The sequence below is a fragment of the Patiria miniata genome, unplaced genomic scaffold (assembly GCF_015706575.1).
Source record: "Patiria miniata isolate m_02_andy unplaced genomic scaffold, ASM1570657v1 HiC_scaffold_1, whole genome shotgun sequence".
Taxonomy (NCBI): domain Eukaryota; kingdom Metazoa; phylum Echinodermata; class Asteroidea; order Valvatida; family Asterinidae; genus Patiria; species Patiria miniata.
In genome coordinates this window covers 27,187,721-27,215,669 of record NW_024037047.1, presented here as the reverse complement: position 1 = coordinate 27,215,669, position 27,949 = coordinate 27,187,721, and the positions used below count along the sequence as shown (strand labels likewise).

The following is a 27,949-nucleotide window of genomic DNA, read 5'->3' as shown; positions in this document are numbered from 1 at the left end:
CCCCCCCCAGGGCTCACTTTTGAAGTGACAAATCCCCACCCCTCGGGCAAAATTTAAGTGACAATTTAATCCCCGACCATGCCCCGACTTACATAAGGGGGGCGCACTAGTGATTGCCTTTCAATGTAGTACGCCATGTTAACAATGTAATTTGAGTGACCATAATCCCCACACTGGGGCATGAAAAACGTGACCAAATCCCGACATCAGACCGGGGGCAGCGGGGTGGGGGGGGGGGGGAGAACATTATTTTTATAGGTGCATTACTTGAGATGACTGTAAGGTTTATTGGAGTCACAGCGGTGATCGATCATTAAGCGACGCAGTAGCTTAAGTAAATTTAAAAAAATATATATATATTTACCCTCTTTTCCCGATTAATATAATAGCTCGCTCAGATTATTTTAGGGCAGTAAAGTCCGAGAAGCTAGTCGTGAACAACCGGCGCTTGTGCATTATGATCAGTGACCATGCTTGGTTGCGGAAAAAAAGTAACCACGCCGCCTCTAGCGTAGCTGGCTTGCTGATGAACACGTGCAGACGTACGGTGACGTCGCACGGACGATACCTTCCGTTATCCTTCCACACATTACGAAACGGCCCGCGTACGAGTGAGGCAGGCGTCGCCCATCCGCTGAAGACTTTGCCGAGAATTGCATGACTTCAATAAATATGCACACCGGATTTGTAAACATAACAATTTAATTGTCGTACGGTTCTCCACTGTACTATATACCTTGTATTTACCTCTGACACTGTTGCACAGATTGGAATCAAGCACTTCGCATAATCTGACACACGGACCTCAAAAGAGGTTGCGCAGTGAAATTGATACCATCAACTCTAGATGTTCGTGCAGACTGTCTACAGAAAAGCGTCTACTGTGGTTGAAAACGAGGCATCATCTGGCTTGTTCGGTGCTTAGCCAGCGAATACTGTAGTCTCTCAGTTCCAGGAGTATTTTTACCCCGGCAGAGTCTGACGCATAAGTGATTAGCCAGCCCAACGCTAATATTCTGATTTATTCCACCTTTCATCGGTTGATAAAGGTAAGCGTTTACTTTTCACAGGTTGTTGATTTACTAATCATTACGGTGTGCTCTTGAGCAAAAAAAGAGGCTAAATTGCTGCTCATTTAAAATCGGCACTGTAGTTAATTGAAAGACATTGCAGGTGTCTCAAAGGCGTTCTTAATTCGTTATTTCAATATTCATGAATGCACAAAAATGTTTACTCATGCCTATCCACGTGATAAACCGTTGCCCTCTGACTCCGCCTAAACGCACGAGGTCTATCCCCGCTCTGTCCAGGCAAACGCGGTACACAGTGAGTAAGACGCATCGAGTTTTACTAAGGGGTCGTGGGTTCGAATCCCAGACAGTCCTGATTGTATAAAGTCACTATAAAACTAGAAAGCACTCAGAGAGCGCAAACCTCCGCCAAGGCTAAACAATTCAAGTCCTGCCATATTGTCAGGACACCCAAAAGAAGTACTCGCATAAATGGTGAAGAATCCTTCAGAAAAATCCTGGATCCAGATCCGGATCCGGATCACTTCCAAAATCTAAACGATTGGTACCAAGGACCACACCTAAAACAAATATCATGCAAATCCGTCCATACGTTTTTGAGTTATCTTGTTAAACAGACAAACCAACCAACCAACCAACCAACCAACCAACCAACCAACCAACAAAATCCAATGAAAATGTAACCTTCTTGGCGGAGGTAACGTCGATTTAAGAGTAACACCCAACAATAAAATTCAGAGTACAGTGTGTCATTTCAATTGGGAAAACATTGTTTGGAAATTTAATACCAAAGACCTTTTACTCGGAATGCAACCTGAGTTATTTACTAAAAATTAGAGGGAAAAGTACCGGTGACTTTTCTGAAGCTTAACTTGGGTCCAGCCTGTCCCTTCTATTGTCGTCGTAATTCCCCGGCCCCCACCACAGTTTTTGCTGGACAGAAATGAAATTTGCTCTGCACAATGCTATTGCCGCCTGCGTTATTTTCATTTCAAAATCGGACGTTGGTTTTTAACCATACAAAATTCCCACGAGGGCCTGGAGCTGTGTTTTCGTAGATCGGTGATGCTGCACACATTGTAAGTATAACCCTAATGGTGAAAACAAATGATCCATACTCTGTTTCAACACTTCAAATCCTGAGGGCTTCGGGTCTTTTTATGCTATTACATATTCTGAAAAATGAGATGTGGAGATGCAATCCAATTATCCAGCCAGCAGCCAGACTGAGTGAAACGGCAGAGTGATTACCAGAAATAACGCGGTTTGGTCCACGTGTACATGGTAATGGGTCGTCTGGGAATCCATGATAATATGATGAGACTTCTGTTATTGCTGCACGAGTTCAAAGAATCTAATCAACTTCAATCAATATACATCGTGCCATTACAACGAATATGCATGCACCAAAGAGCTATAAATATAGCTCTATATGGCACACATACGTCCTCTCATTTCACATGTTGTTGTTTGGATCTGCATAATGGTTGGCACGTAGGGTTGGCATTGTCGTATTCGTAGTCGTTGTGGCAGTCGCTATGTTTGTGTAAGTTTTGAGGTTGTCATAATGAAAGCCGTTGTCGAAGTCGTTTGGTCAGATTTGTGGTTGCCACCGTCGTTGTCGTCACAGTCGATGTGTTAGCGTCAGATATGTGGTTTTCCTTGTCAAGGCCCTCGCAGTCGTCCCAAGGGGACTTGTTTTGACCTTATAGGCCCCAAACAATTATTATATACGAGCATAACATTGTAATAAATTGGCAGGATATATCTTTGTGGACAAGTAGATGCACTGTGATTTTTTTTAATTTATAAATCTTAGTGTATCTTAAGGCGAACAAATATTCCCACACGCTGATTCTGGCTTTAAAAATATCACTTCCCCAAATTGTGAATTCCCAACCCTGCATGGCGCCCATTACACAACCTGGTTGATCTAGGTTAACCACAAGTATATCAAGACTGCATGTGGTACACCGTGAAACAACAAACAGTATATATTATAAAGGATAATATGGGAAATCAAGTGGAATGGCAGTTAAAGAGAAATTGTGTTTACTTTGAATCAACCTCGTTGGTATCTAGAGACAGGTATGTAGACTGCAGGACCGTGGTATATAAACACAAATGGAAAGTAGCACAAGTGATATTGACGTGTGGCATCCCAGATGAGTGAATAATGAAACAAAAAGCACGGTTCACACTCCGAGCCGAATCTTCTTCTTTCACGGACTATCCTTCCTTGGAAAATAATCAAGAACCCATCAAGGTTTAACGAGTCGAGACGAGCTCGTCTGCCTTCGGCGGTCCGTGTGATCCGTGGGCCGGCCATGCGAGGTTGTATAAACTATGGTAAAAACCAAGACAGATGTGGTCTAGTCCATAAAAACTCCGTTAAATGAAAGAAGACCAGGCAGGCCCAGTAAATCTGGTCCCTGAGCCCAACAAATTCCATTTAATTAAATCAGAATGGTTATTCACTGGGAGTCTTTCCATGCGTTTGATCTACACAAGGGGCCGGGTTGAGACCGCTCATTGGCTTGATGGAGTAATCCTATACGATAGGACTGCCTGGCTCACAAGTGACAGTGAGTCATTTAATGTGTCAGTGTATCAGTCGGTGAGTCAGTTAGTCGAGGAGTCGGGGAGTCAGTCCGTCAGTCAGTCAGTCAATCAATCAATCAGTGTGACAGGTACGTTGGCCCTCTGGGACGAGCAACGTTCTAAGGGCTTTCAAGAAAGCTTTACTATAGACTGACAACAACCCCATTTCTGTGATAATATAACCTTCAATTTGAGAAAGGTGATTTTGCAAAATAGAGATCACTTCAATACGACTTCTCCCAGTGTTGGAGACTCGTACACGTACTCGTAAAATTGAGTATATTTTTTCGGTACTCGTACTCGTACCAGCTCGTACTCATGAAAATTTAGTCATACTCGTACTCGTACTCGCAAGAAAAAAATGTTACCTGTACTCATTCTCATGGCAAAGTACTCGCCACTTTGTACTCGTACTCTTGCAAATGTGCTCCCGCAAGAAATATAAAAGAAGAAGTAAGAATTACATGTAGGAAAAGAGCCAGTTATTTAACTAAGCTGATAGATTGTTCGGGAGGCTTCTTCATGCTTGGTTTGACAACAAAAAGCCCATGAAAACACGTGAACACATTGAAATTTGCTCCTGCTTGTGGAAAATAGGTCTACTCGTATCCTCGTACTAGTAGTCGTTCACCAGTACATTTTTTTTGGTACTCGTACTCGTGCTCGTGGAGAAAAAAAACCCCTTGTGTTCGTTCTCATTCTCATACTCATGGCAAAGTACTCGTACTCACACTCGTACGCATGGCAAAGTACTCATACCCGTATATTGGACTATGGGGTCAAAAGCTGTCCAGATTGTGTTAACCGGCGGAAACAGGCGCTTGGCGAGTTCACATTTTGCCATATAATATGAAGGGAACAATCATTTATCACTTGGAATGGATATGCAACAAGTATTGATCACGTAAATATTGATCCACCAAAGCTCTATGGAAAAAAAGTGCACAGTTCGTGCACTTTGAAATTAATTATTCCGAAACAATTACAGAAGCTGACTTCTTGATGTGGTATGTACGTATAAAGCAACAGTCGTTGAATACTTGGCCCCTGGATGGCAAAACAGCCTAACTCAAACATGAGATTTGGAGAAAATTGACGGTTTTTATGTTTGTCGTGTTTTGTAAACTGTATGAATGCAAGAATATCAGACTTTTTTTGTTAAAAATATTTCTTCAAATGTCCAAAACGATTCCTTTGAAGGCCGACGCACGCGCGTTGGATGACACCTCCAAGTCCATGAGTTCATAAGCATAGAACTTTGTTAAGCACAGGAATTCTTTGCTCAGTCAAAACAGGTTACCAGCCAAAACCACATGGGATTGTATTTGCATATGACTGGTTCTCAGCTGAAATATTAAAAAAAAAGTCCCGGGTCAGATTTGACCTAGAACCCGGGTTCTATGGGGCTGACACATTTCCGTGTCAAAATGACACATTTCCGTTTCAAAGTGACACATTTCCGTTTCAAAATGACACATTTCTGTGTCAAAATGACACAATTTCCGAGTCAAAGTGACACTTTTCCGTGTCAAAATGACCCGGAAAATGAGTAAAAGAAGTGTCATTTTGATCCGGAGAAATGTCATTTTGGCCTTGACACTTTTCCGGATGAAAATGACATTTTTCCAGGTAAAATGACCCGGGAAGTGAGTCAGACACGGTGTAATTTTGAGCCCGAAAACATGTCAGGCCCCATACAACGTGAACAATCAAGCACTACTTTCTGCTTAGCAGCTGCATGAAAATGTACCCCTGGATGCAAACATAGAATACCGTTTGACCCGTAACTGCACGTGTGGCTCCGGGCTAGCTTAAGTCAATAGCACAACCGGAAATCAAGATTCGATGGCGTATGATTTGGTCGGGGTTTGACAGGCTCGGTCCCATGGGTGTGTTCCTTCACCTCCGCCGGATGTATGGTCGGTCCCATCGGAGGTGTGGTTCCGTACAATTACAGCCTCGTATTCTTTTTGTGACACCGTCGTTTGTAACACCTCAACGAGGGGTTCTCGTGCGCCGTCTCGGTTTTATAATTTTGGCGCCGGGGCATGCAGTGATTTATACGGACGGAGGGTAAATTGTGCGTAAGAAAAATAAGAGCTGAATTAGGTGACAGCGGTGAAATGAGTTGAAACTGTCTCAGCGGCGCGTGGCTCGTCGTTTAGTTTAAGTTGGACTCCGGGGGAAGGGTCGGGGGAAACGTATGGGGTGGGGCAGGCAAATCAATTCATAGGGTCACAATGTTGCCATTTGCATTGTATTTTTACTTTGTTTGATTTAGCACCAAGAACTACATTGAAATATCAGGGTTTTCTTCGTAAAACGTGATGTGCTGATTAGGCCAAGGAAAAAGTACCTTTTAGAATGGAAGGTTAAAGTTTGCTTAATGTTTCTACCTTTGTGAGATAAGTTAAATCATCATACGGATTAACAAAAATAATAATAATAATAATTGTAAAAAATATTTTTTCGCATCACATGTATATCCTGTTTGACAGCTGAAATTGTCTTGTGTATAATGGAACACTGACAAAAGTAGACTCTCTTTGAAAAGCTTCAGAACATTATGTAAATTACCTTAGGGAGTCGGGTTGGCGTAGCGGTACTTTCCCCGCCTTCCACCGCTGTGACCTGAGTTCGAATCCCGCTTGGGCCAATAACTTGATTGGGTATTCAGTCCCTACCTGATTCCGTGGGTTTTTCCCAGAATATTCTTCTGGGCTTTTCCTCCCACCTCTAAAACTGTAACTTCTTCTCATCGTCTCCTCTCTACATGTTTCGTCAGGCTTTCGGGCTACAGTGCCTAGGGCACTGTAGCCCGAAATACAATAAAGAAATACATCTTTCCAAGATTTATCAGAAAAAACACGATGCCCATTATTAGAAATACTTTCCTAATCATGTCAGGGGATAATAATCTCAATTTTCCACAAATACAAGAAAAAGTATCACGAATGGTCACTTTATTCCTTCGTGATTGGGCCTAATACTAAAATCGGGACTTATTTTATCTTGCAATTATTGTGCCGAATACAATTTCCAAAAAGTAGCCATGTTCTTATAGTTTTGAATCCAGCAGCAGAATTTATATGCTGGAGGATTTTGTTTTCGAGTTGTTTGACTTTTTTTGATGGAACAGCCCCAACAACAAGTTTACTGATATAGGCTTATTTCAGGTAATTTCCCTTTTAAATGCAAAGGACTATCCAAGAATTTTAGCGATGATTTGAATAAGGGAAAAAATATGTGCTTAGCCGGTTTTAAACAAGTACGTTTAAAACCGGCTGGCTGTCTTTACGTGGATAAAAGCCAGAGCCCAAGGCGAGGGTCAATATCCGCGTCCAGGCCCGTAGCCGGTTTTAAACGTACTTGATGAATACCGGCCAAGCACATATTATTTATTTCCATTCATGAAAATACCTTTCGGTCAAAAAGTCAAAACAAGTAAAAAAAAAAAAAACATTTCCAATGATTCTGTTCCACAATTTCAATTCAGGTTCTGTGAAACACATTATTATCGATGGCATGTGCCTCGCGTGTGTACACATCTCCTTTTCTGGAAATTGGCACACGCGCCGGCGCGTACTGCGCGATGTGGCGCCGAACGCAGCGGTGTTTTACTGGCGGTTTAAAACCACACACGAGACGGACTCTCGACCAATAGGAATGGGTAAACTGTCTCAGGTATTTATGAATGTATATTAAAGACTTGTCTATGTACTTGCATATACATGTACAAAGATTCCAGGTCAGATTTGACCTGAAACTTATCAGGGTCCAAATGACATCCTTAATTAGATTTCCGGTTCAAAATGACACTGTCTTTTGCCAAGGTTTCCTTGTGTCAATATGGCCCAGAACATGAGAAGTGTTATAATTGACACGGACAGGTGTCATTTCGACCCTATCATATCAAACAGGACCCGAATTCCGGGTGTATTCTGACCCGGGACTTTTAAGAATGGACCGAGCTTTGATGAGGATGCTCGTTCAGCATGGGCCATAGCAGCTAGCGGATTGCACGCTATGATCACGAAAGCCCCCTTCAATGGCGAAAGCATCGTGCCAGCTATTGCCCAGATAAACCACCACGGGGCAGTTGCTTTGCGTGTAACGTGCACAGTGGTACCTCCATTGAAGGGGGCCTCGTGAACGATGCAGTGATCACGTGCTCGGATTCGCCTGAACTGTCTCAGGAACTCATCCATCATTCCACCTTCTTCACATCGTCTTAAGAAAACAATTCTCTCCGCATCACCCGCTCGGTGAACTGCGGTGCAAATTCAATTCCTCGGGCATCTGTGATCGATTGCAACCCTTAAGAGTATGTGGCTACGTGTGTGTGTGTATTTGACATCCATGGCCTCTTTATATGCGGGCTGTCGACCTGCCTTCAGGATGCATTTCGTTTTTCATGGTAAAAGTTCAGCAGTTCCCGTCCAGTCTCCCCCGCGCCGTCAAACTGACAAAAACGCACGCGTGGCCCGTACGTATTTGCATGCTGTACTCTGATACCTCCCCCTCAAATAGATTGAAAAGCCTTTCACGCCCGCTTACCTTCGGGTTGACTCAGTTGCAGCAGAGTGCAAAGATGTTCCCACTTGAGAACAGCCGAGGCACCCTGACAGGCAAATACATTTTGTGTCGTTTCGGTAAATACGGGTGGAGGGGAAAACCAAACAACAGTCCCCACTTTGGAGAGATTTGTCCGTGCTTAATAGCCAAAAGCCGCAGGTGCGTTTGGCGATGTTCTAGCTGCTGACGAGACCCGAGGCTGGTCGAATTACTTCTGGCGAATTTCTGCGCACAGATTTGAATCAGGGAGAAAACTGAAGGCGGAGAAATCACGAAATGCGACAGAAAAACCCCGATTATCTTGAAGCGATATGAATCTCTGTTTTCTGCTAAGAGAATCCCGGGATTGAGCCTTGCACCTTCTCATTTCATTTTCAGTCCACTCTAGATAATAATAATTTAGGCAATATTATTGCTTTCCACCATCCCAACGAGAAAGTCTTGGAGGACCAAAAAGTTGAAGTATTGTAGATTAAAATTACATCAACAAATTCCAGTGTGGAATAATTATATAGCGTTTCATATCGACAGACAACGCGAATTCATTTGAAATCCACTTTTTTAAATGAACGTTTTGCACGTGAAAAAAATATACAGAATTAGTTGTTAGCTTGTCTGGTTATGTGGCTTTTTTGATGGTCCTTATATAAATCGTACTGCTGACTAAAAAAAAAAAGCAAGAAAGTCTGACTTGTCGGTTTTGCTGGGACACTGCGCCAAACTCCCCATTCACCTCACTTCTGTATTAGCCCGCAAAATGACTATTATCTTCGCGCCTCACACACTGCGCTGATTACCGCGCGTTTTGGAAACAGCTATCAGGTAACCATGGCAACCCTATCCCCTTGTCACCTTGGAGATGATTACAGACGTGTCCAGTCGGAGGATGTAGCCTGCATTGCTAGTGGAGTGCAATTACCCTGGAGGTGAATCGGGAATAATACAAGCCTAATGAGCATGTGACAAGGAAAGCGTGCGGTCAAACTATAAAGAGCACGGCCCTTGTGCACCAACATTGGCAGGTATATTATTGAGCAAGTTCAGGCGAAGATTACTACTCGACTAGTGATTCGTGATGTACCCTACGCCTGCGCACTGATAGCAACGCGCGAACGTCTCTAGATAGTCAAACGTCCTGGCTCACTGCAGTGCTTCGTGATGGCACGGATATTGCTGACCAGCGATGGAACCAAGCTCCGATTCCAAAAAGTCGACTAGAATGATCCTAAGTTTGAGTGAAGTTTATCGAACTGTAACCGCATTCCTCGCTCGAACCTGCTCCAATGTGTATAGAATTCGCACACGTTGCCATTGTTGACTTGATACTTGCCTCTTCTTAGTAATGTTAATTATTTCTTGTATTGAAACCAAAGGTTTGGAACCAAAAGTGAGGAGAAAGCACCGAAGATGACACAATTATGTAGCAAGATAATGTGACGGAGGGACTCCCACCGCTCTCTTTTGTGTTGGTCATTGTATCTCAGGAATTCTTGTGTGATATCTGGGGAAGAGATGGGGGGGGGGGGGCTAGGTAGCAGTGGTCTAGGATGTGTATAGGGTATGGTGGATACCAACCACTCTGTCACACATCGTGCTGGGTAGGCCTATAGAAGATCAAAAGCGTCACACCTGACAACGAAAACCTGACAACGAAAACCTTACAACGAAAAGGGGAATTTCAAATTAGCACAGAAGCTGAGGGCCTGTCTTTTGTTGAGAGGATAAAAAAGAGAAAATGTCCTCAATTCGTACAATGGCTTGGCATTAGCCTCGATTTCAGTGCTAATTTGGGATTCTACTGAAGAGTAATGTTTGCAGACAAACACATGGCTGTGTTTGGCATTTTGTTTTTGCATGTTTATTGCCATGTTATAGACTGATACTACTGAAGGCATTAAAAGCACTTTTAATTTGAAATAAAGGTGACATACAATGGCGTCACCATAACGTCATAATTTGTTTTACTATAACAAATCCCAGTGACGTTTCATCATAATATGAGGTCTCATGACATATGATAACGCTATGACATCACTTCAATTTTTATCTATAACGCATCCTAGTTTAGGTACAGACCAAGTTTCAACCCAATCTGACCCGTAGTTTTGTAGATATAGGCCTTCAAAATGTGCACATTCAATATGACGTCATAACATGTCATGTGATGACGTCATCATGACATCTCTTCAAACTTTAACGAAAACAAAAGCTGTTAGGTTGCCGAACAGCCATTATTATCTTTGGACTGAAAGCCCGATCAACATGTGGACCCGGGCAGGAATTGTGCCGGGACCTTATCGCGTCGTAATACGAACGTATACAGCATACATGATTTTCTCTCTTGGTTATGCCCCACACTCACTTTTGCTTCTCCCATAAAGTAGACTGCATTCTGTTTTCTCAGGTTAACAACTGATGCGGATTTATGCATGTTTATTCTGGTATAGTATTCTTCGTTCAACCACACAAACTACGACAGAGGGTTTGTACTTTCAGCAGTATATTCTGTTTCAGGCACGTACGGCCGATTTCAAATACAATTTACAATCTTGTATAAAATCCAGACTTCTGATTGAATGGACTCGCACTTACGGGTACGTGACCATCAAAGGGCTTGTGAAGGAGCCTGCATTTCCACAGAGTCCAAACTCAGAATAGGCCTGCATGCATCATGATTGTACTTCAGTTGCTCGTGTGTCTCACTTATTGTCCTCTCACTTCTTGCTAATGCTTTGCTTCACTTAAGACAATTCTGTGTCGCCGGACAAGAAACTTCAAATTCTGTGAACAGTTGTGACACGATGATCCATCGAGTACTAGCCAGCCGACTCAACTGTCCTTTTAAATTTTACGGAAATTGACCGAAGAATATATCAAGATCATGATATGCCGGACCTTAGAAGACCTCAATTTATTTCCCCTCTTTTGATGGAATTAAGTACGGAAGCTTAAAGTGACAATCCGCGGTTCTGAGATTCCGTGATAAATTATCACGGGAAGATGGAATAGTATAAATGAATACTGACATGATTTAAGATTTAAGAAGTCTTTCTCCGAAGTTAAATCTCGGAAAGACGTCTTTTTTTCCCAAATGTTATCTTAGAAGACCTCTTAATAACCTCAGTGTTCAGGCTTTCGAAGATCCTCTATCTCAGAAACCATCTTTACACATCTCGGCAGTACGTCTTTCCAAGAGGATTAATCAGCAAAACAAGACATTTCTGAATAAAATAGAAATCTTATTTTGTACGGCATCGAAGAAATATACAGTATTTTGTCTTTTCAGTGAGAATTTTTATCTCAATATCGCGGAAACATGGATGTTCACTTTAAACTTCCTTAATTAAGTGTTAAATTGATCAGGATTCATCCCAACCTCGTTCACAGGGTGCCAAGCAGTACGCTCCCACCAATACCAGTTGCTCTCTTACCCTGGTATTGGATCGTTTGCGTATGCAAAACTGGTGAAGACGTATGCAAATGAGGAATAGTCTGGTGCCTGCATGTGCATTACATCAGCGTTTGTTTCTGTACGTGGTGTCTGGGGTAAACACAGTCAATTCGTCGCGGCATGAGTTACGGAAACACGATTTTGTTTTCAAAGTTAAATGCAATTACAATATTATGTAGCCAATATGCAGTGTCACATTTCATATGAGCAAATAAGAAAGGAATTCAAGACAAGGGCGAATACCGGCGCTTTACGAACATTCTTTATTATTATCATTATTATTTTGAGTAGGTGAGGACGTTATAATCACAGTGTACAATGAACGAGAAAACACGTAATGCACGTTGGAAATAACAACACCAAGTACACAATATAAATCCATTACCTGCTAATTGTGCTTTATAGAATCATATCAGGATAAACTTAGTTCCCAGGCTCAGGGCTTACTATTGGGAACGAGGTTGAAAATATAGGATTTGTCTTTGCTTTTCTCGATGATGCTTTCAACTTTCTTTTTTAAAATACAAAATGCAAGCCATCACAGTGCCGATTACTGAGAGAGTTGATGCAGCACGTGTGAGCCAACGTTTACAGCTGTAGACGAGTTATTTGCTAGTCCCAGGGTACCAGCCTAGTGTCCTTGTTGTAGCTATTCAACTGACTGATTGACTTACTGACCGACTCCCCGACTGACTCCCCGACTGACTGACTGACTGACTGCCACTTGGGCTTAGACTGAGTTGTAGACGATTGAAGACACCCGAGCAGTACTGTCGTATGGCATGTACTATCGTATGGGCCAAATAGGTGGGCCCATTCAGTGGACTTCATGTACGGAGAAGACTTCCAGTGAATAGCCATTCTTGCAATTTGGAGCACTGGGACCAGCTTTCAGGCTTGCCTTGTCCTGCCCCCCCCCCCCCGTGTTTGAGCATCTTCGCACGAAATAAAGCAACCATAATGGCGCTGCAAGCACGCGCTATACAACGCGTGGTCGTAAAACCGTTTATACACTCGACCATATATCATTCGGCAAGACCTCTTTTATGTTTACCAATCCTTTTTTTCTCAATCCAATTGATTTCGCTGTCTGGCTCTGTATCCACTGAGCAATCAACCGAACTGGAATTTGAAATCGATTTGTCCGTCGGGGGACTCTGTCTGCACCAAAACAAAATGTCGGCTACATAATTTTGGTACAGCGGTTGATTTCGGGATAAATAACGCATGAGATTCAAATACGGACGACTCATTAATGTCGTATGTTGACTTGTTACCAAATGGTATTTATAACTGCTTTTGTTGGAAAGCTACGTCACGTCAGCGGAATAACTTCCTGCAGTAAATTCAAAACAAACGTCATTTTACACCTTGTGAAAAAAAAATCACCCCTTTTAATTTATTCACAAGTCTTCAGGCACATTATGGACCAATGATTATACTAGAATTTGAGTCCTATATGTTTCATTTTTTATTGTTATAATTTTCTTACAATTCAACGCATATTTCCTTCTTATAGCTTAACCTTTACTTCATTGCAAAAAAATAGAATGAAAACACTCTTTACAGAAATGTGACCATTTTTCCTTTCAGAGGCGTGACATTATATAAGCCAAGTGAGCAATAATGTATTTTAGTATTCGGAAGATAGGTGCATGAAATGTGATGATTCAAGCATGGTATTTTGCAAACAGTCAGAGTATGTTATGAGAACTATATTTGGCTACAGGGCCATCGCCCCTTTATTTGAAAACAAGTATTGAATCTGCAAAAAGAAAAACAAAACAAGAAAACCCACATTTATGACTTCTTGTATGATTTATCCTTTAAAAAAATGTGGAGAATAACAAGCAATATGCAGCCATATATATTTTCAATGGACAAATCTGCGATGGCTTTAAACCAAATATCTTTCTTAAGGCTTACTCTGACTGTGTTTCAAATGCCATGATTGTATCCTTTCAGACAAATGTCGAGAATAACAAGCAATATTTTTTTTAATGGACAAATCTGCGATTGCCCAATATGGCAAATATCTCTTTGGGACATACTCTGACTGTGTTCCAAATGATATGCTTGTATCATTAAAGGCACAATTCCCCCAAATATTCCCCCTCATGATCGGCCCCACTATTAGATAGGCCTACCGTCATCGGGTACCATGTCAATAAACACTCATAATTCTTCTTGTGGTAACGTCTTTTACCAAGGTATATGATGAGGTGCTGAGGTCTCCTTTTATACTGCTTTTTATATTAATGACGGAGTAGCGATTTGGCGAGTAACGACAAGGAGGCGTCGCCGCCTCCTTCCAAGCAATTTGGAGAATGATTTGTTTGCTGCGACTGTGTTTAGCCTTGCGGCTATGTGCTGAATCAGACAGTGCGCTGCACTCGTGAAATTGTAACCGTGGAGTATCATATTGCGATATTGACTGTGAGTCTGAGATTACAATGAGTGATGACAGTGTTGTATTTGACCTTGGTCGTTCTCATTATATCACAGTGTTTTGATGATATTCATCGTTTAGTTTTATGGTTAAGCGGTATTATGGTCGACCTAATGGTTTCATTTTGATAGTGGGAACATAATATTGTAGAGACATGAATGATAGTGTAGCTGTGCTTGACCGATGATTCTATAATTGTGCATAGATGTATTTAATCATTAGTTGCTACTGTAGATAATAAAATGAATCTGGATATAATTATTACAAGAGAAACGGTGACTTGAAAGCCCTCAATAAGATTGTGAATAATTTTCAGCTCTGCAATATGCACTGTTGAGGTGCAATCAAAATACATCGGAACAAAAATATGAACAAGACGGCTGGCAATAAAAATACTTAAAATAATGAAAATGAACTACAAGTTCCACATTTGCAAATATGCCCACTCTTACATTTACACAAATCCTATTTTTTTCCTTAGTAAACTAAAAACTTTTCAAATGTGTTGACATCACTCTGCAGGCTCAGACAGGCGCAATAGTCAAGGGAGATATCTTATGGAGTCAGAATATGACACAAGTCTCCTTGCCATAAGTGTAATATAAGTTAGCTCCTCCATTAACGCAAATATCTACTGTCCCGTACATATAGGCTTTCCTTGAGTTTACCAATTACGTTGTCTAGACTGCTGAATGGGTATGGGGCCCGACGCAAGAAATACAAAACCGAGACAGTCTTGCATGAGAAATGTTAACGTTTCGCTTCCTCTAGTTCCCTATGTGCATGCAACTCAGAATCAATTCTTGAATTGTTCATTAGGCCTATGCGTATTACTTTCGTATAGGCCTACAGCTTTTATTCCCATAATTTTAGCGACCGGCTTCTTTTTGTCCGTCTGCGTGTTTATCCGCTCAGCATTCCGCTTTCGATGTGATGAAACGACTCATACAATCCTTTCATGATGAAACAACACAGCTTTTTTGAATTTCATTTCTCATCCAGAATCCAGCCTGTGTATACATCGACTAATGAAAGAAAATACTTGGCGTGTTGCCAAATTTCACATTACGACAATTTTGCCAGAAATAATTTAAAGTGCGAGTCGTGCAAGAACATCCGGAGTATTAGCAAGTCACCAACAATTGCAATACAGTCGTCAAAAACCCGAATCCTTTTTATCCGTCTGCATGTTTCGAGCTGTTCAAATATACTTGATAAAAATTCACACAATACAGTAGAGTTTTTCTGTATAGACATTTCGACATTTGCTTTTAACAGACTCGGAAATCTAGCTATGACTAGATAATGATATTCCCGCAGTCCATAATACAATTGTTTCATACATGTCAGAATGCACTACGCGTGGCGCACATAAATTTTCCTTGTGATCTCGTCAGAACAAAACTTAATATGGAACGCCACGTTTGTTTGTATGAAACTCTCAATTTGATTACAAATGTTTACTTTACACAGTTGCGTATTTTGCTTCGTGGCGTCGTTTGCCTCCATCTCTTCAATTTCGAGTTTATCATCCCAGCGCAGTCTCCAGAACTATATGGGGGTTGTTAAAACAGAAATCGTAAGCATTTTTTACAATGAAGGGAGCGCATTTTACGAGACACTGCCTAATGCATTTCCCCAAACATCCCCCATTTATCTTGCGGCTCCTAAATAACTGAGAGCCAAATCACAAAGTGCTTTTTATCTTCCCCTTTTTGGCTTTTCATTCTGAGATGCATTAGGACTTCCCCACTAAGCATCGGATCTATGGAAGATGATGCATTGCCGTTAGAGGGTATTTATATCTGTCGGACGCGGTTTTTCCATTAAGACGGAAACGTCTTTACTTTAGCAGAACGCCATTAATAATGTTATCCAATCAAACTGCCGCTCTCTTATGACTTCTATACAATGCACATTCTATGTGAAGTATTTTCCGTTAGAAGCTTAGAAACATTACTCTTCCAGACAATGTTTGCAACCATGCGTAAACAAGCAGCGAATACGATGTATATCCAAATGTTCTGTAGGCCTATATTTGTGATAGGTATTGATGACCGCGATATGTGATTATTTTTTATTTGTTGTACAAAATGCATTGCACAATTTCTTCTCGAAAATGAATCCAGAGGTCTACGAGATCTCACTTGATATGGAATGGGCAGTGGTCAACCTCGTCTCCAGGGTGTCGAGCAGTTCGCGCCCACCACTGTACCCGATCTCTCACCCTGGTATTGGATCATTTGCATGTGCAATTTTTTTTTGAACACGTATGCAAATGAGGAATAGTCTGGTGCCTGCCTGTGCTTTTCATCAGCGTTTGTTTTTGTATGTGGCGGGGGTAGCCCTGGTGGACTCCCTTTCCTCCCTACGTTACGGAGAAAGTCCTGGGTAAAAAGTGCTCAAAACCGAACGAAAACATTTCTGACCAATAATTTCAATATTTTTACCTTGTTGGAGAAGCTAATTTTTACGTCGTAGTATTCTATGTGTCCTTATCTGTTGGGCTGATGGGTTCAGGAATTCCATATGCGATGCTGACCGACCTTAATCTGGAAAATAAACTCGAAAGCAACGTTAAACTTGTACGTGTTTGTAGACTCTTTTCATCAGTTTCTCACCGCCGAGTCTATTCTAGTCGTACATGATGTAACGTCTGTGCAGCGTTTAGTCTGGTTCCCTAGACCGGACAATTATTCTCGACGCTCATATCACGTCTGGTCCAGGGGCCAGACTATGCAGCATGAATATGCAGTGCGCACGCGCGATTTGCTTAGTAACCACCCTCATACGCACGCGCACTTACTTGAAGGCGCGGTCGCTAATCCAATGACCGAGCGTGTTTTCGCGCCAGTTACCAGAAACACGTTTCGGCTTTGGTCATTGGTTGAGCGTTTTCGCGACATCGGTTGACTGGAGTGACGTCACGGTTCCAACCAAAACTAAACAAATGAGGGCGCTAGCGTGCGTACGCGCTTTCGTACGCACGTACATTGTACATGACGTACGACTCTGGAATAAACTGATGAAAAGAGACTACAAACACGTACAAGTTTAACGCTGCTTTAGACTTTATTTTCCTGATTAACGTCAGTCAGCATCGCATATGGAATTCCTGAACCCATCAGCCCAACAGATAAGGACACATAGAGTATGTAGGCGTGAAATAAGCTTCTATAACGAGGTAAAACATACCAAAACTCTGGTAAAAATGGTGGGTGGTTTCATGTAGAGAATTCTTGCCCTGGACGTTAGTCGTATAAAGACTTCGTCCAACCTGGGCTAGTGGCGGGGGTAATAACAGAATCAATTCGTCGCGGCGTGAGTTACGAAAACACGATTTGTTCGGAGTCAAAGTTAAAATGTTATAATCTTATCCAGCCAATATGCAGCATCATATTTCATATAAATATGAGCAAATTGGAAAGGAAAGGATTATTTTTGAGAAGGTGTGGACGTATAATAATTACAATGAACGTGAAAACACGTAATGCATGTACACGTTGGAAATAACAACATCAAGTACACGATATCAATTCATTACTACCCAATTGCGGTATCGAATCAGGATACAGGAAGAAAGTTTCCTATCCAGGGCTTACTATTGGAAACGAGGCTGGAAATAAAGTAAGCACTGGGGACTAGGTTGGAGCAGTGGTATGATAATTATACACACCCAATGCTTTAGTGCAAGGGATTTTGCTCGATATAACTATTTCATCGATAGATATTAAACAGTGTGATTGATATTTAGAGCATTTTTTTTCAGATCGGCGTTGTAGGGGGAGGGGCGTTAACCCTAAAGGGGCCGGGGGGGGCGGAATCCGCCCCCCCTCAACATTTTCCGCGATAGCTTCTAAAAAATTTTTTTTCGCGACCCGAGCTGTTATGACTTTTTAGCCTCGAGCTTTGCGCATCTTTTGATACCAAAAACATAAAAATCGGACTACGGGTTGGCACGTAGCGAAAAATTTTCCGGCGCTACGCGCCGTGAAAACTGAATTTTCGCATATACGTCGTGTACACCGAGCAGAATTGCCATTCATACATATGAATAATTAATTAGCCATAATTCCAAAACCCTTTGACCTATAGTCATGAAATTTCTTGGGCATGTTTAGGAAGAGTTGCTCTATGCATGTGCTGAGTTTCAAAAATTTTCGTCACTCGATGGCCGAGATCTTAGGGGGGGGGGGCGGAATCCGCCCCCCCCCCCCCCCCGGCTGAGAGATGGTCAAAATAACCCGGCCCCTTTAGGGTTAAAGGGGCAATGATAATACCCTCAAAAACATCACCCCCCCCAAAAAAAAAGATACGTGCACTTGAGACCTTCAACGCGGCTATTTCCATCCACAATAAAGATTCAGTTTTGGAGCTTCGACTATTTCTGGAGAGTTCGTATTACAACTTTGAAGACTTCACAGGAACCAGCTAAAGGTGTCAATTACGACCACTATACGTAGCATTATGGTCATTACTTTGACGTATACTCCAATATGCCCGCCACCGTATTAAGCCTCATATTCCCCCCTCCCCCCCCCCCCCCACCTTTTTCATTCAGTGTACTAAATCATAGTTTATCTAGCTTTAGCCTGGCACTATTAATAAATACTGTCGTCGTGTCTGGTAATGACCAAAGCCATTTGTGTGCACTGTTCATCCGGAGAAAATATAATGGAAAAAAAACCCAACTGATTTATAAATGTCGCATGTTACGTGTGTGCGCATCTCTGGCGCACAAAATAACTGCGCAGGCGCAGACAGGCATGTGTGAGCAAACGCATAGTGTCACGTGATCTGCATTGACCGGTGCTTATAGGAGTATGCAGCTCAGAAGATTATACGCTTCACTTTTCAAGCAAGATTTTATCTGTATCAGACACTTGATGAAACTGAGTTTTGTGCGTGTCTGTTCAATGGTACTTCTGTATACTCGAATAGATGATAAATAATTAAGCTGTCTGCCTCATAGGGTAAGCCACCCCACTGCGTTTCAACTCAAGCCATCTGTACTTATTATTATCGGAATTACGCTTGGCCAGCCGTGCATGATCCAACCCCATCATTCTCATGAGCAGTCACTGTGAATAAACGAATTTCTCTCTCTCTCTCTACCAGTATTATTATGTGAACCTGTGAGAGGAAAGTAACATTCTCGGAGGCTGAGAATTCCAAGATGGCGGCGGAGATCAAAAGACCCATCCTGAAGGGGCCCAGGGTTATCCCGCCGCGGCTGACCACCAAGAGCTCCACGGATCTGTTACCGCTGGAGATGAGACTAGGCACCAGCAAAGAAGCGGTGAGGCGATTCTATCTCTGTGAATGGTTTCAGAAAAAAAAAACAGTGTGAAATTATGATGATGCTGGTGTTCAATGATGGTTGTGTCGGCAGTGATGATATAAGTGCATATGGTAATGTTGGTGATGTTAGTATGGATGATGACTGATGATGGTGATGATGGTAATGAGGTTGTGATGTTAGAGGGGATTATAGTGGTGACAGTGTTGCTGATGATTATGGTAATGATTGAAGTAGTTTTGGTGATATCGTCGATGAAGGTATTGAACGTAATAGTAATGGGGATGTTGGTTATATACCTTTCTATCGCCGACGCGTACGGGGTTAGCACATTGCCAACCACGGGTTGACACATTGGCAACATCGGGTTGCCAAACTACGGAAGGTCCAACACTTCAAAAATGCAGCCTTGAATATTTACTAATGTTAACAAAAATACTACGTGAATGTTGAAAATACAACATTTCCAACAAACGCTACAAAATATTTGCTAAACATGCCTGTTTTTATGTAATGAAGATGTTATGAGGATCTTGTTGGAAGCATAGGCCTATGTTGCCAACCACGGCTTCAATTTATGCGCTTGCAGCAGCCCATACAAAATGGCGCTCAACGTTCACAAACAATAGAAAGGTCTATATCGGTGGCCATCTTGGATTTCAAAATGGCTGCCATTTTTCAGACTTAATTTGCATAATGACTATGCATAGGCAGTGTAATTAGATATGAGCTGAATCTGATACTGCCTTTAATGAATGAATTTGGAATTCCGTACTAACTCGACGATGCTATCAGCGTTGTTTATTATTTCTGTCTGAAACAGGAATAGATATGCATGAGGAAAAATATGCAAACAAGAATATACACTGTATACAATATTCTTTTGGTTACTGAAAAAGGAATTAATATGCATGAGGAATAAGCATAATTATACACTGTATACAATATTCTTTTGGTCACTGAAACAATTAATATCCATGACGAATAAATATGCAAATAAGCATATCCACCGTGTACAATCTTCTTTTGGTTACTGAAACAGGAACTAATATGCATGAGAATTAAATATGCAAATAAGCATATCCACCGTGTACAATCTTCTTTTGGTTACTGAAACAGGAACTAATATGCATGAGAATTAAATATGCAAATAAGCATATCCACTGTGCATGGGCGTCGCCAGGATTTTTTCTAGAGGGGGGCAAACAATTTTTTTGCCAAAAAATGCTTGTATTTCTCAACACATTCTCGATTTATCAGTTTTAGAGGGGGGCAGGGACAATTTGCCCCCCCCCCCAACTCATTAAATTTACACCACTTTGTCTTCGCGCCTCTTTTTCTTTTCTTTTTTTTCTTTTCTTTTTCTTTCTTTTTTTTTTTTTTTTTTTTTGGCCTTTCCAGGGGGGGGGGGGGGGCAAGTGCCCCCCCTTGCCCCCCCCCCCTCGCGACGCCCATGCCACTGTGTACAATCTTCTTTTGGTAACTGAAACAGGAATAAATATGCACGAGGACTAAATATGCACCTAAGCCTGTCCACCGTGCGCAACCTTCGTTTGGTTACTGAAACAGGAATTGATATGCATGAGGAATAAATTATGCAAAGAAGCATATCCATCGTGCACAAACTTCGTGTGACTTTTACACTTCTAAAATAAATACCTGAGTGGCTTTAGTTGAGATCGAGATTGGAAAACGAATTAACAGATGAAATCTGTAAAGCTTCTGTTATCCTTTCTAAAAGAGACTCTCAAGTGACGATTTTGACGGGAATTACCTTTTTTGGGGGGTTTCCCTTAATAACATTATATATCCTGTTACATTTCTAATCATCCATAATACGTCCGTGCCTACGTGCGTGTTTCCATGGGCCCCGTCTGCAAAACAGTATTGTCGACTGCGCTGTGGGAATATTAGAGGGCACGTAATTAACAGTCAACAGGAAATTGTTATTTTTCTTGTGTACTGTGCTGCAAATTTTGGCTTGTCGTGTGCATGCTAGCTGCGATCAGGGACGGCTCTTAATTCGCAGGATTGTGGCATCGAGGAGACGCGGAATACAAGACGATTTGATGAGAAGAGCCCATTGGCTGAAAGAAGTGACGTCTTCGCCCGCCATGTAACCACTACAAGAACTATGGACTTAAGATATCTACTTTAATCGACATGTATACACGTTTTACTCAACAAAATATTATTTTATGTTTAAATATAAATTAAAAAACGGCAACAAAATGTATTTTTTACTGTATATAAAATTGTCACGGTTTAGAAAACAATTTACCGTATACTTTTAGACGACACTATTGTAATGACTTTGGACAACGGGAGTGGTCGAGGCTGGTCCCCTCCCCACTTACGAATGGAGGGATCGGGAACCAGTGCGTAGCTGCACTTGTTTGTACAGCTGGGAATGTCTAATGACGCGCTTTATATCCAGATTGTTTCACTTGGAGACCAGTGATGTGTATGAAATATCATAGAGGGCGCCACCAAGAGCTCCAGGTTATCACAAAGACTTTTTTCGCAGTGAATCATGGGAAGCAGGTTTTTTTTGCCGGTCACTGAGGTCCAGCCTATATTTGTATCTGACAGACCGACTGCCGGCGGTATTTTTATCTGCAACGCACATCGTCAATGGATCATGATTATTCATTTAGTTCGATGTTTATTCAAAAGAAAAGAACAATGACGTCACACCATTGCTACCACTCAAGCATGTATGTTCAAAGCATTTCAAAGAACGGCTATCGTCGAGCTGCAACAGTGGCCTAGTGGATAGTGGAATGAACTATGGATCGCAAGATCTGTGGTCCGAACCCATGTCCATTTTCATCAAATAGTTTTGTTGGTTGGAATAACTTTAAAAGAAGGGAAACACCACGAGAACCTACTGTCTTTCATCCACACAGAGTGCTAAATATTCATGTTAGAGTGGGTGATGTGATTGGTTAAGAAATACGCTGACTGCTGGACTGATTAACTTACTTTCACCTGTGATAAACCTGGCCCATGGGCTCCGTGCGCCAACGAAAGAGGGTGCCCAAGTATTACCTAGCAACGACGTCCCACGGGCGGGACATTTCGCTGGTTGACGCGCACCGTTCCTTGTGTGTGACGCACGTACACCAGGGGATTCAGTTGTACCAGTATGTACGCGCAGTGCCAGTGGTGGCCGCGCGTCGCGGCAAAATTGCAGTCAGGCAAGATGGCGTCGGTCAGTCACCCCCAACTGTACTTTCTTTGCCGGTGAGGGGGTACTTGTGAATGGAGCGGATTGTGTGTATTAGACGCGTGAAAAGACTTCCGTTGAATAAACGATTAGCATTTTTTGCGCTCTCTGACCACCTTTACGGGGCTTAACTTCTCCTTTCTCCTTTTTTTGGGTAAACTTTATCTCTGATGAGGGATTTGTGTCAAAATGTTGTTCAAATGCGCGAGTAATTGGTGTATGGCATTACCCACGTGCAAAACTTAATTAGCAGAGGCGTCAGGATATCGTCAGGCCAGGGAACCAGACTACAATATAATAAACCGAAATAGTTGGAGGTATAGCAGGACGTACATAAGCTCTTCCCTCCCTGCAGAGCTAGACAGTCTTTTTTTTTGGGCAGTACGCAAGTTCTGCGTAATGTTTCATTGCTCCGAAATTTCCGGGTAAAAAAAAATGATATTTCACATGTTCCTCATCAAAAAATAGGAAAATACAAATAGGTTGAACCATTGACGCAGAATTTCCTAGCCAAGCACCAGCCCCAGTAACAAGGAACCATCTGTTCATATTAGCAACTCGATCCTTGGGGTACAAGTAAACGGTTTTGAGCCGGGAAGGACAGCCATCAATCACACTGACACTATAGAACTGGTAGTAAACCTTGACTGACAATTGTTTCCAATCATTTGAGATATAGGCCTACTACATCCCAAACAGCCTAAGGGCCATTGTTGTGTCGGTGCATGGCTAGGCTAAATATAGCCAGCATGCTACAAAGTGTAGCACCGCCCTTAATATGCACAAAATGGAGTGGGATTATGAAACCGAGAGTATATTGTGGGCCTACTGGCTGTAACTTTGAAGAATATAACATGAGACAGCAAACCCATGTCCGATTGCATACCTAATGGCACAAAGCCTAAGAAGCCTGGAATCCGATACGACATTGCATATGTAAGCATTGAACTGCAACATCCCTGACCAATGCAAACTTTAAAAGTGGCAAACCTGGTTCTGCAATGTGACAGTTTATTGCCTTTGGGATGGGATGGGTAATGAGTTTGTAGAGTCAGGCTTGTTGTCATTTCACAATGTGAAATACCAATTTGGTACTGCAGGCCTAAGGGAGCATAGTCAACAGGTAAAAATGGCCTTTGAGATTTGTATGTTAAACCTGCAACCCCGTGCAGTGTATGGATATAGGCCTATTCCATGGAGTTCCATCAGTGACAGCAGGTTCTTACCTAATTTTCCGCATTCGACCTAATTTGACGTTCTTCCCTAACTACATAGGCCTACTATCCCCAGCAGACCAGTTGGCATGTAAAACGTACGCGATATGTGCAGCCACGACATGTACATACAATCATATTACGGTGGATAGCGGGCAGTTGTGGGATTGTAATGTTACAGTTAATTCTCCCCTCTACTTCCCCCGTCCATCTCCACCGGGGCCCGTCAAGTGTTCTCGTCGAAGTGCGGGAAGAGGCCCCGGCAAAAAGGTTGGCCAGACATCGCGGCGGAAAGTGTTAGGTACTCTCCGGAAGACGTAACACGATAACTAATGGCTCGGTAGCGGAAGTTGCTGTCTTCCTCATGAGATAGTGACGGGGAGATCGCGGTCCTTGACTCCACGCACGAGTGGCAATTTCTCCCACCGAGTGGATGCAGTTCTATTTCGAACCTAAGCGAGCTGGGCAGAACGCAGAAGCTACTTCGTGTGTTTTTATCAATAAACCGCCAAGTTGCTTTTTTTTATCTTGTGCATGGGCTTTGAGTGGTTGATTGCTTGCGCAGGTTTCGACACAACTTCATAATATTCCGACTTTAACTTGTTCCGTTTCTTTGTCAATAATTGATGCAGGCTGTTGGTTGTGTTCAATCCGTGCACTTTGGAAATTTAGGAAATGGCAGTCAGTGCACAAATAATTAATGTTTGTGTGTACAAATCGTTCATATTGAAGTGAACCAGCTCCCACGTCAATAAAGGGGGAAGGAAGGAGGAACGGTCCTCTAACTAAAGCGGACGAGTGTTCAAACAAAATATACAGTTATGATGATGTGACGACTATAATTTCCTAACTACAATACATTTATTCTTACATCACAACACTTCAAGCATTCAAGCCTGTGTGCACAATAAAATGTCAAAATAAATACAAAGTGTGTGTCCAAGTTCAACACATGTCTGTATAGGTATATACGCTACACATCACAGTACAAACCTAAAATGCAACGAATCATGTCTCAACTCTCATCCCGAAAATACACAATTTCCCTCACAAAATGATGATAAAACAGAGCAATACTCACAGGGAATCATCTATGAAATTAACCTACCACAGTGATATATCTCAGGAGCATGGCAGGAGCCATGCTCCCTATATACAAAAACAAGATAATTTTCTAGACAAAATATATGTTGGTCTTCTCTGTTCGAAGCCCACAGGAGAAAACTTGTTACAAGTTGCCTTTGCGCGGGAAGCACAAAGGTCACACTATGCAAATCACCTTGCCAAACTTTGGACGAACAACAACTGAGGGCGCACTTGGTCTCCCTATAATATTAAAACAATGATTTGCAGGAAACTTAGGCCTAAGATGTTATCTCATGCGATAAAATGTGATGTATATATCTATATATTGTATTAAGTTCTTTTACACTAGTACAAAAAGTTCCCCTGTGCCACAGATGCAGTATTTCGACATGACTATCGCCCTCAAACGTGGAATACATATTTATTTGTTTCATCCCTACCCATAGCAACCGGCAGCCATTTTGAAACAGAAGCTGGTGAAGAGACTTGACATTCCTGCGCAGCCGCAGACGAGGCGGAAGTCGGCGACAGACATTGACCATCAAAAGAAATTCGCAGGACGGGACCAGACGGGCCAATCGACGGCAAGCCTGCTGTACGTCCACTGCAAGGTGGGTGGGTTGGACGAAAGAAAATAATGTCTCCTTCAGCAAAGAGTAGTCACTTACCGACCTCGTTCCCATGATGTCGAGCAGTATGCTCCGCCCAGTGGAGACGAAGAAACGAAACTTATTGGTAACGAGGTTGAGTCATTCACCATAATGCGCAGGCGTGAGGCACGTCACGTGATTGAAATAACATATTGTGTGATTTGAGACGACTTCACAAATTTTAGATTTCGAGTATAACGAACCTTCTTAAGTAAATCTGAACATTACGTCCTTACAGCAGCTCTGCACTGCTTTTGTTTTGCTTTTGGCATCATACATATACTTGTGCGTAATTGATAATTTTCTGTACGTACATGTAGGCCTCCAGTGATAAATCTTGGTAATTTAACTTATAAAATGCCGGTGGAAGTTTCATGTTACAATTTTCTTTTAATTGACAGCTCAATGGCGATGAAGCAGTTGCCATGATAGACACAGGAAGGGTGGAGTCCATCATACCACGTGGTATCGCACAGGCGTATGGGTAATTTAAACTAAACTGATTTTGTGCACGCCTCGTTCCATCCAGATTCGTGTGTTTATTAAAAACATCTTGGCTTCATTAGAGACAATATTTTTAGTGCTATTCTAACTTGGGAACACTTATAGTTTGGCTAAAAAAAAATTCTATGTTTTGTTTTATATCGGAGTAGGGTTAGGCCTACTCGAACAAAAAGCACCCTGAAATTTGTTCTGAGCAGAATTTTTCCCAGACGCTGAACAACATGTGATTGTCAAGACTGGTTTATGTAGACCGAGCGATGACGTCATAGCTACACCCTCGTTCACAACCCACTTTCTTAATCAGGAATAATATGTTTGTCCCATTTTGCCCCGCTTTTTAACCTCAACCCTAAAATTGGCATTTTTATTAAACATCTAGAGCAATCTGTTTCAACAGGTTGATAGCCGTGGGCGGGAAAGAGATCAATAACCATAGCAACGGAGCCACGCACAAATGCCCGGAGATACGGACGGACGATTTCAGGATCGTAACCCAGCTCCGACTTGGGAGGGCGCCCTTTGAATGCAATCTGACAGTCGTGCCTGGTAAATTGATAAAGATTTACAAAATTAACTGATTTAAAGTGTTGCCTGTAAATTACCAACTCCCAAATAAATGCACTTCTCCATTCGAATATGTCTTATATACTGTATATGTCTTTTACGTTCGTAGATGATTCCAATGTGCTTTTAACAACAATCGGAATGGATGTCTTACATCGACATAAGGTACAGTCAATACAAACGTCTTTAAGTTATTTCTTTTTCTCTGTTGCGGTTGGCTAAAACGTCTTTTTTGATTCTTTTTAATACTATTTTTTCAATACAAACCGCCATTTTGTGTGAGGGGTGAGTTTTTGTGGCAGCACTTGAAAATTCAACTTTATTTTCGTTTAAAAAATCTTGATCAAAACAAGAGTAATATTTTACACGCATCTTTTTCCAATCAATAGTAGGTTTTGCCCTTCACCGACGTATAAACACTGTGTACACAGTGTGATACTTGAAAGTTAGAAAAAAAATCATTCGGGTGGGACTCGAACCCACGACCCCCTGCTTTTCTAGAGCAGACGTCGTGCCACTCGAACATCGAGCTTGCGGGATCGGTTGGCTGGTTCCTTTTCCAAAACGTTTAATTGTGAGACAAAAACATACTTTTGACACAAGCACAGCTTTGTATTTTGCCGGCATATTGTCTTCCATCGGTAAAATGTTCATTATTTGTTTAACAATGTTGTCCTTTGTTTCCTTCACCAGTGCATCTTAGACGTGTCCTCCCGTGTGATCTACCTAGACGGTCTGTCGGGCGACGCCAAGCAACTACTGACCCACGAGGAGGTCTTCGGTGACACTAGGCTCGTTCGCTCACAGTCCTCAACTTTGTAAAAATAATGTGACCAAAATAAGAGCGAACAAGTGACCACGGAAAATATATCATCGATGTTACTATAGCACTGCTACACGTTACATAAATCTTACTACATGTATTTGAGGCAGTACGGTCTTGTTAATTAATGATTTCTTTTTAAATTTTGATTGTGTATACCTGTATTCTTCTAGAGCTCTTAATCCTAAAGGGGCTGGGGCGGATCTGAATCCGCCCCCCCCCCTCAATTTTCTTCCGCTATAGCCTTGATTTTTTTTGTTTTCGCAACCCGAGCTGTTCTGACTTTTTAGCCTCGAGCCTTGCGCATCTTTCGATACCAAAAACTAAAAATTTTCCGGCGCTACGCGCCGTGAAAACTAAATTTCCCCATATGCGTAGTGTACGCAGAGCAGAATTACCATTCGTGCATATGAATAATTAATTAGCCATAATTCCAAAAACCTTTGACCTATAGACATGACATTTCTTGGGTA

At 41.9% G+C, this 27,949-nt stretch overlaps 1 protein-coding gene across 1 annotated transcript; it reads left to right on the top strand.

Annotated features, from left to right (window-relative positions):
* Positions 1 to 608: 608 nt before the first annotated feature.
* LOC119727353 (protein DDI1 homolog 1-like) lies at positions 609 to 27,709 on the top strand. The gene is made up of 7 exons (XM_038199217.1): positions 609 to 1,049; positions 19,226 to 19,406; positions 25,382 to 25,546; positions 25,987 to 26,069; positions 26,487 to 26,635; positions 26,763 to 26,818; positions 27,347 to 27,709. Exons 2-7 carry the CDS (start codon positions 19,284 to 19,286, stop codon positions 27,473 to 27,475), a joined length of 705 nt encoding a protein of 234 aa, XP_038055145.1. The 5' UTR covers positions 609 to 1,049; positions 19,226 to 19,283; the 3' UTR covers positions 27,476 to 27,709.
* Positions 27,710 to 27,949: the final 240 nt, after the last annotated feature.